The sequence below is a fragment of the Branchiostoma belcheri genome, unplaced genomic scaffold, assembly GCF_001625305.1.
Source record: "Branchiostoma belcheri isolate BF01 breed outbred unplaced genomic scaffold, Haploidv18h27 scaffold74, whole genome shotgun sequence".
Lineage (NCBI taxonomy): Eukaryota > Metazoa > Chordata > Leptocardii > Amphioxiformes > Branchiostomatidae > Branchiostoma > Branchiostoma belcheri.
The window spans coordinates 1,405,849-1,415,957 of record NW_017804398.1 but is presented as its reverse complement, the minus strand read 5'-3'; the positions used below and the strand labels follow the sequence as shown (position 1 = coordinate 1,415,957).

Here is a 10,109-nt window from a genome sequence, read left to right as displayed (position 1 = left end):
GCATGAAGCAAGTCCTGGGGAAAGTGTAGCTGTAGCAGAGGATATAACCCACAACCACCTCATATATATTTGTAAGCAGTGGAAGAAGTTCCAGCACTGATGTCTGAAGACTCATCAAAGAAGATATTGATAACCACTGGTCCATCTTCTATAGGCTTGTGATCATTCTGACTCCCAATGATTCTTGCACACTTTTCCAGGATTCTAATGGATACATTCCAAATAATGGGCCCACCATCCAGCCAACAGGAAAGATGAAGGTTTGATGCTGCCCTGTTATGGTTCCCCTTTAAAATAACCTGGTTATGCAAAATTTTAATTTGTATTCCCATCTTTTCATCTGCACAACACTTAACAGTTCAGTTCAGTTCAATAGATATTGTACTAATGCTATATCCTAATGTTTCAACACAACTTTATATAGCAACTACACAAATGTCATGTAGATGATGCATTATGCCTCTCATTTTGACAGTTATCCATGCTTGTTTGTTCATATCATTAAGTATCTTTTCCAGCCTTCTATCTATAGTTTGCATCAAATACATTTCTAAAGACGTTCCTAAGAGATGAGAAGTCACCTACTAAAGCATAATATCCCTGTGCTGCAGCTGGAGTTGGAAAACACTAACAGCTTTTTATGAAATTTGAACCACCTGATAGCATGAATTATTTCTTTCAGAAAGACTGTAGAAAAGTAACATGGAAAACTGATCTTGTGACTAAATGTCAGGTAAAATGCCTCACCTATCCAGTGTCAAGAGATGAACATGCTTTTAACAATTGCACCTCTGTTTGAAACTGTTTCGCAGATTTTGGTGTTACCGGTAACCTTTCATATTCAAGGACCAAACACAATGGCTCCATTATTACATGATGTTGGATTCTAATCTTTTAAAAACATCCAAGGGTATAGTTGAATGTCAACTGCCTGGGCCTTTGGATTGTTTTGAATATTTCTGTCTATTAGAGAAAGGTGTCACCTGGGACCAGACTGTTCCCTAATTTTGTTGACTGCTTCTTGTTTTGAATTGTTTGGGAGCATCTGACTGTGATGTGCTGACCAAATATTGTACTGCACCGCTGCCTTCCCCATAGCAGCTGGCTGATTAAGGGACAAACCTGGAAGGATTGTGTGGATTTGGTCGTCTAAAAATGTCTGTTTCAGGTCACAGTTCTTTTTCTTCTGTCCAACTTGTCTGTGTAAATTATAGTAGGTTTCACTCCTGGCACAATTTTCCCACCCGTGTACAATCCTTCTTCGTTCATCCACAATACTACATGCTGGACACAAGAGACAGAAATGGTGTAGAAATATTGTAAACTTTGCACTTAATAATGTATGCTGTTCTTTTGACTAGAATGATGCCCCCTGGAGGCCATGGAAGAGCTACTTTGATGCTATCATTGTGGATGCCAGGAAGCCACTGTTCTTTGGGGAGGGCACACCTCTCAGGAAGGTGGACTGTGTAAGTCTCATGCAACAAAAGTAGATACAGCCTCACCATTTTAGGTAGAAACAACCTCTTTTGAGCATACTGATAATCATCATATCAGCTGGTAAGCATCATTGATGAAGTCTTAATTTCCTAATTGGTATACAGCTTCTGTCATCATTTTTATGGCTAAGAAAGTACTAGAGTTTTATCAGTGTTGTGTACATGTTACGACTTGGAATGCTAAGTCTTACTGTTGGCTGATTTGTACAATTGAGGCAGTCCATTGAGTTTGTCCACCTGCCTACATTTATCCAAGTTTTGTCAAAATAATAACCACTCACTAGTTCAGCAACCTTGGCTGTATCAGTATGTACACCAGCCAAACAAGTTAATAAAGAAAGATGTCCACCTGCTTGTGACCCCCAGGAGACAGGCAAGCTGGCGTTGGGGAGCTACATCGGGCAGATGCAGCCCAACACGGTGTACTGTGGAGGGAACTCGGAGCTGCTGTCAGAGATCATGGGGGCCAAGGGGAAGGACGTGCTGTACGTCGGGGACCACATCTTCGGAGACATCCTCAAGTCCAAGAAGTCGCACGGCTGGAGAACATTCCTGGTGGTTCCTGAGCTGGCACAGGAGCTGCATGTGTGGACGGACAAGCAGGGTCAGTCATCAAGTCACTGTGTAATCTGAAGGATTGGGAAAGGACAAGAGAAGTAAATTTGTAGGCAGCAAGATGGCAAACAAAAGAAGAATATTTTTTAAATGGTAGAGGTAGAAGTATTGTTAGGGGATCATTGTCAAATTGCCATCCTGCCTTCTACTTTCTTATGTGGCAGAGACATACCATTGTGTGGCCAAGAATGCTTTAACATTCATGTAAGAAAGGTCACAATCTAAGATCAATTTGCAATTTGTTCCTGAATTGGCTTTAAGTTTGTAAAATTTACTGTCAGACAGTTTTTGTTAAAATATTAATATTGCTTGAAGTCGTGCAAAAACTGAACTCAATGCTAATGTTAAGGGTACAGAACATTCTGTTTGAATGAATTGACTTTACCTCATTGTGTATAATGTTGTTTCTCCACCAGACCTATTCAGTAGACTGCAGAACTTTGACAAGCTGCTAGCAGACGTGTACAGGGAGCTGGACTCCAGACACAAGGAGATCCCTGACATCAGCAGTCTACAGAAGGCCATTAAGGTAGGAAAGGAATATGGATGGATCACAATCTTTGTTTTTCACTTTGGAGAATAAATAACTTCATTAAGTCATAGATTACCAGGGCACAACAGTGGAGAAAGGAGAAATTCAAGAGGAGTATTTCATCACATGTCTCCCAACATTCCTTTTCAGGAAGTGACTCACGAGATGGACATGTCCTATGGCATGATGGGAAGCCTGTTCAGAAGCGGCTCACGGCAGACGTACTTTGCCAACCAGGTCATTCGCTTTGCGGACCTGTACGCCACCTCCTTCATCAACCTGATGTACTACCCCTTCAGCTACTTCTTCAGGGCACCTCATGTCCTGGTAAGGCTTTGGATAGCAGGCTTATCACATCTGTGAACACAAGGGGAAGTTAATGTATCTAGTGTACATTTACAATGAACATGATGTATTCTTGCCACACTTCAGAATTAAAATACAGTTGCAGTTTTTGTATCACACCTGTCCAGCTTTTTATCATATGTGAGGTATTAAAATACTTAGAAGTGTGTTCCCAAAAGATTAAAAAGAAATCAGGAGGTAACAGTTGATGTACATGTATGTTATACAGAATGTAATTTTCACCTCCATTTTGTTTTGACTGTCCCTTGTCCTGATAGATGCCTCATGAGTCCACAGTGTCCCACAACACCAGGTTTGAGCCGGAGAGTCCCATGGCTACCAGAGCGCGGTCCTGGTCAGTGGAGCCGGACACCCCCGGGACCAGGGGACCCATGACTCGGGGTGCCACCATCGCCTGTGTGGATGGTAAGGAAATACACTCATTCATATCTGTGTTTTTATGGGTAACTTACATGTTCAATCAGACTAGAAATTAAAGATACGAACAGCCTACAGATTGTGTTGTGTTTAGCTCAGAGTTGATCTTGTAAGAACGCTCCTGTCTTATTGAAGCGATGTTGTTAAAAAATGTACTATATATTGTGAGTTGCTGCTACAGTGTCCACTAGAAAGTAGACTCTTTGAAGTAAGAATTTGAAACATCATTCCATGCCACTTATAAGCAGCAGAGATCCTGTTGTAACCAGTACGGCAGTGTTCTGTGTATTATGAATGCACAAAAATGGCCTCTTCTTATCCATAGACATGGAAGAACCAACAGCCATACAGTCAGGTGCTGTTCTGCGAAGACGCACGACTTGGACTGATGGTCTGATTTATCACCTACCCTTTAACTTCCCAGTGTTTTTTGTTTTAGTTCTACTTTACTTCTTCTCAACAGCATTCCATGGTTTCAAAGCTACAGAGTCTCTCAGTAATATCTTTAGTTAACATCTAGGAAAGACCCTGTCATGGATACAGGGTCTTTTAGTGGAAAACATTTCAGCATGTCTTGTGTGAAGTAGACCTTCTTTAGACAGTAACTGTCTCTCTGCTGCGGGTAGTTGTAGTGATTACAACAGAAGGCAGCTGTGAGAGGGTTCACAAGGTGGTCTGTCCTTCTTTTCTATCTACAGCACTGGTGCATGATTTGTTCCTTTGACTTTTACATTTCACAGTACATGTATCATTCTTTCAGGGTGAAGGGATACACATGTAACATGTATTATAACAATTAGGATAACATGATCCAATTTGGTACTCCAAAAATAATGATACTGTTACATGTATCTATCATTAACAAACAAAAAGACATGATTATAGGATGTACTTTCCCATATGAAAACTTAAAGCCTGCATACATGTTAGGTAACTTTGTGTCTCTCTGAAGTTAAGGGCAACTTTTATTCTATTAGAGCCCTTTGTATCCTTTGAAAAGAAATAGTTATCTCTGTCAGGACTTGTTTTGAACCCTAATTTCTAATTTTGCACTCTAAATTCTCTCTCTAACCTTACCTTGTGTGTTTTTACAGGACACAAAATCCGGCCCATGCTACCCCGGCAGATCACTCATACTCACGATGAAGACGATGATTCTGAAGAGTCTCTACAGTCAGAAGAAGACAGCATGCCGTCTTCGGCTGTGGAAACAGCACAAATGGCAGAGAAGTGAAGAAGGAAAGTTGTGAATATCCATCTTACAAAGGAAGCTGCAAAGTGGATACATTGCGCTCAATGCGCTGTAATGCAGAGGTCTGCATTTAGTGATACACAAGAATGGATGGTGACATGGGTGTAATTATATAAGCCACAGCTCTCTGCGATGTGTGATAGTGAGTACTGCACATTAAGTATAAATACAAGCGATAATTGAATACTGTCAATTTTGATATCATGTCACTGCAGCAATAGCTGGTGTAAAGAGGTACAGAGCTTCTATGGCAGTTAATGTTTTTAAAAAGTGAGATGTCTCCATGATAGCCTGTCAGCAATGGAAGGAAAGAACACCATCTGATTATTGGTAGATTACATGCCTTTCATTAATTTGTCTTCCATGGAGTTTGTATAAGTACTGGGAAAAGTATTGTTTGGTTGATTGGATAGGGATAAGAGGACATTGTGTGTGTGTTGTGTAAGATGCCTACAGTCAGGTATACTCACTTTAATCTGTGAATAAGTAAAATGATCAGGTTCTATAAGATCACCTCCTCCTTGTTTAGACTGCTGGCTTACTTGAAACAACTGTCTGACTTCTTTTTATTGGATGCTTCATTACCATAATGCTGCACACACCAAGTCTTGTAAGCAGATGTATGAATAACAAGAAAAATCTTGTTTCTTGACATTAAAAAAAAAGATATACCTTTTAGCTGCTGCTTTTATAGTATTGCTTTTGTCAGAAAATGAATGTGAAGAATGAGCAACAATAAGGAGGTGGCATTTTGTTTGCCACACTGTAGTGTTGAGCACTGTGTTGTAGGAGATGTGGGCATACAATGTATGTCATAAAGAAGATACAGTTAGCCTGTAGTGACATTCCAGAAGCTGAAGCTTGTATAAAGTTGGAGGTTATGTAGTATCAAACATAAGATATGCTTTATGAATTAAGGTTTGCAAGATTACATGCTTAATGTAATTAATTTATTTTGGACTGGTATTCTAGCTAGAGTAATATGTTCGATTTGATAATGAAACAGTATTTTCAATAGTTTGTGACAAGTACAATGTATGTCATTCAATTTACCTTGTATCAGTTATTGGTTGTTCCAATGTTTCTCAGGTCAAGAATCTCACCATTTTTTCACCAGTTTGAGAACTGCAGGCACATCTTTCACTGACTGCCTTTTGTTTCACCAGTCAGTGAAAGGTTCTCAGGTTTGGGCCTGAGTGTTTATGTAGATTTTTCAGCATTGGTGGCTTAACAGTGGAGTTGGTTACCCCAACAAATATTAATGTACCTGAGAGGTATTTGTAGGATGATGTTCACAAGAAGTCACATGTAACATTACATATAAGGTGTTATAATTAAGCTCATTACTAATTTAGCCATTTACCTCTACAAATCGCCTTTCATGCAGATACGAGGAAGAGTAAGAATGATACCCTTATTATTAGCTTCCTTGATGTCATAGGAAGATATCTGCTTTAATGTAAGAGCAAAAAAAAGATAAACCTAATGGCCGCAGATAAACTAATAGTTCTTACAAGCACCAATGAAACCTTGGTACACAAGTGTGCAGTATTATGATTACTAGTACGTGTATTGTTTTTGGTTCACATGTTAGTATACATCATCAGGTTCCACAGTATGTCTACACTGGACTAGATTTTGGAATTGTTTTGTTATCAGATACAGATGAAGAGACTACTCCTGTTTGTACAATTGACAACTTGTAGATAAGGAGTAGTCTATGTTTCCATAGATAATATGTTAGTGTATAAGAGAAGAAATTCCAGCTATTAGAGCAATAATTATAGTATGACTGCAAAGTATTGATAAGATGTATGTACTTTTGTTTATGAACCACCTATTTCCATGTTACTACTAACATAATATGTTCTTAGATGTGTGTATTGTCCATCTAAATCAAGATATACACACATGTAGCTAGTGTGTTGATATATATCGACTGACTCTGCTGGTATGTACTTAAAGATGGATGAACATTGTGACCTTTTTCCACGGTTAAAATCCACTCACTTAAGATGTGATATCTCCCTGCTGTGTGGAATGTACGAAGATGACTACAGAAACAAAATGTGAGGGAAAACATACAATAGGTTTATCAATGATACTAATTGTGATTTATACTTAATACTGATAGATTGTATCTTTTATGTAAGGACTAATGGTGAGGATTTTATCTGTACCTACTAGTATTTATCGCTTATTCTGGCTATAGAAATATATATACTATTTAGAAGCTATTTAATTGTTTATTTGCAGCAAAATGTATGTAGACATTTGTTTGCAATAGCATGTCTTATATTCCAGTTGGATATATTTTGTATTGATTTAAACCATATCTAAAAGTTTATGTCCACTTATCAAAGAAGGCAATGTTTTTGTCAGCAAGCCCTTTTCTGCACTTGCTGGATTCTAAATCCAGCTGATGTTTGGTTCAGCCTCAGCTGAGTGAGACTTGGCCTGTGTAACACAAACTCTCACTGTCCAGGGCTCTATCAGCCCCTACCGCCTGACCAGTGGGCAGCTAACTAGCATTATTTAGTCAGGCAAAATGAGACTCAGAAATGATTCTGCATACATGTGCTACATGTATGTTGTTATCAAGTGTTTATTTGTTATTCGTACTGAGTCTCTGCATCCATGTAATTTAAGTAAGTTATACTTCGTATCAGGATCTCTACCCAATGCTAGGACTTTATTCACAAGATCCTGTGCAATTGTCTTTTATGCTTTTCTCAGCTGTTTTTAGTTGCAAAGCTGTTTGTATCTGTTGGAAAAGGTGCTGTACCCGCTGTTAAGAATACATATTTTATGTCCAGGCAAATTTTAATTAAAGTTGCAAGTACATATACATATGCATTTGTTGAGCTATTTGTGTCTCCATCAGTTTTGTACAGCAATAGTGAAGTGCCACCTAGCAGGTTACTGAAGCAGGACAGATTTAACTTTGAATTCAGGACCCAGTGTAAGTCAAATACATTGTATGTAACGTTGTTTCCCTATGTCTACGACCATTTACGTAAGCAAAGAATCTCTGAAATTGTTTGACCAAACTAAAAAGCCTTTTCACCAATGCATGTATACTTAATTACAATTACATACCACAATCAACATTAAACAGCAAAGACAGCAGGACGAAGAAATCTCTGGTAAAAGGAGAGATTTTATTGGAAGTCACATGGCGCATTTTTTGCACAATACGCTGAAAATAAAGCGCACATCTTTATGATGTAATAATTTAAATCAAGATTAGTCTGGTACTGGTACAAAACGAAAAAAGAAACTGATGATGAAAATGATTGCATGTGGCTACCTTAGCAGATCAGACACAGGTTGGGCATTGGTTATTCTTCCTGAATCTTTAAGGATCAATTCATCAGGTTAGGTCACTGGTACTTTGGGTCAAACTGGCTACCATAACAGTTTACTTGGAGGGTGATATAGAACAATAATGAAGACTTGATTAAAACTGTTCCCTGGTTAATTGAAATGACAATGGTGAACACTAGAACGCAAAGTAGTTTTGACATTTGATAACTTTGCTGGTAATGAAACCCAAGACAGCATCTTGTATGTATGCAGTGAGAACTGACCTACATGTATGATTACAGGGGTGAGTTCTGTACAATCATTGTTAAAAATATGATTGCATGAATCTGGAAGTCACAAACACGTACTGTCAGGTTCCCTAAACGTAGTGCTCAAAATGGTCGGGTAATACAGTCATACATCTTGCAGAAGGACTGAAGAAGTAATTCACCTTGCAGTCTCTGACAACTTTAGCACTCTACAGGTGCCATACAGCACCACATTTGTACCGGCTAAACTTATGAGTTAGAGCGCTAAAGCTTGGTAAGTCCAACTGCTTAATACATGCCCAACGTGTGTCTGCATGTGCACAGTTACAGTGAAAATGTATGGCAACAAATGAACAGATTCAGATAAATTCACACAAATATCATTATATCTTCTCTGCACAAGTCATCAAGCTCAACACAGGAAAGGTTGGTCTTCTCATACAATGAACGCACAATGTACACCTGCTCCAAAATTTCATCTTCACATATTTTTCAACAGTTTAATTAATTTTTTTGTAGTTGTTGCTGCTGCTGCTGCAATCTCCATATGTACAATTTTAATTGCAAGATCTAATGAGTCAGAAACCATGTCAGATATGTCTTCCATGCATGTGGATAATGGTACAAGAACAGTTGTGCAGGGTTGCACCAATGGCCTGCTTCATTTCATTACATGAGAGAGTGGACTTGTATGCCACAGCATATTCAACATGCTCACAACCCGTGTATGAGGGAAATGTACTGACTTGACAAATCATGTGGCCAAACTTCCATGTCCTCTTATCCTTTTTCTGCACTATACAACTCCTGTATCAAGCATCAACACATTATTGTCATTTAGACAGATTCTTCCAGGACAACACATCAAAATTAGGGCCCTTCATACCTGGAAGAATATTTCTTACAGGTTCAAATAGGATCTACTTTCAAACTTAGTAAGGGCGCATAACAGACAATATCTGTTTCCTTTCTTGTTAAACAAGAACTTTGAAACACAGCAATATTCTTTTATCCCAAATTTTCTTGTATCTATTCCCTTGGTAATATCTCTGGTTCATGAACTGGACAGCCAGTGTTTTATCATTTAGTCCATGTTGATAAATCCAACATGGTAACATGCAGGTCCATCCAGTGCAGGGACACACAGCATCCTGTATCATAATATCCACCTGGGAAGGAAAATACTGAGGGATTGTCTCAAAACTTGACCAATTTTCTCCTAACAGACTTGTATGTAAAACGTGTAAGGCTCCAAAAAGGCAGTCTGCCTATTTGGTACAACTTTGTTTAGTTCCTGAGGTGTGGTTGTCATCCTAGGGATCATGTACAAACAGTAAAAGGGACCTATGGGACTCCTCTCTGTCAGGAATAATAGTAAAGACTTGACACAGTCCCTCAATGTTCCTCATCATACAATCGTCTCCAAAAACAAAAAAAAATTTCCAACATTGGGAATATATTCATACTTTTTTCTGGCTTGCAAAAGACACATCTTTACCCTAAGCTAACACTAAGAAATCTAAGGTTGTCTTTCTCAGAAAGTAAGGGAAGGTGGACTAAGACTCCTCAACAGTCCGTAGGGTTGACATCAAAATTTCGCCTTTCGACAAAGACTGAAGAATTCACTGACCACAAAGCTCCCCACTTGTCCCCCGCCTCGCCACTTCTTACTTGTGAGAAGTAAACATTGACAGCACTCACATCAAATTTACCTAACAAAAGAAAAAACTGACAAAGAAAATTAAATTTTACTGCTTTAATTACAAACCAAAGGAAAATATGAACTGAAAAGAAAGCAGCTATTCTCAACTTCTCTGCAGCAAACAAACGTTTCACGTTGCTGTCAAGCTTGT

At 38.7% G+C, this 10,109-nt stretch overlaps 1 protein-coding gene across 7 annotated transcripts in view; it reads left to right on the top strand.

Annotated features, from left to right (window-relative positions):
• LOC109485272 (cytosolic purine 5'-nucleotidase-like) overlaps window positions 1-7,531 on the top strand; it is a 19,385-nt gene extending 11,854 nt beyond the window's left edge. For 6 of the 7 annotated variants that reach the window (XM_019788766.1, XM_019788765.1, XM_019788768.1 and 3 more), the window contains 6 exons: window positions 1,866-2,103; window positions 2,531-2,643; window positions 2,797-2,973; window positions 3,270-3,417; window positions 3,755-3,820; window positions 4,524-7,531. In XM_019788766.1, the coding sequence (XP_019644325.1) occupies window positions 1,866-2,103; window positions 2,531-2,643; window positions 2,797-2,973; window positions 3,270-3,417; window positions 3,755-3,820; window positions 4,524-4,663 (882 nt within the window). In that variant the 3' untranslated portion in view covers window positions 4,664-7,531. The remainder of the gene's footprint in view (window positions 1-1,865; window positions 2,104-2,530; window positions 2,644-2,796; window positions 2,974-3,269; window positions 3,418-3,754; window positions 3,821-4,523) is intronic. The other variant, XM_019788769.1, reaches the window with a different exon arrangement.
• The last annotated feature ends 2,578 nt before the right edge of the window (window positions 7,532-10,109 follow it).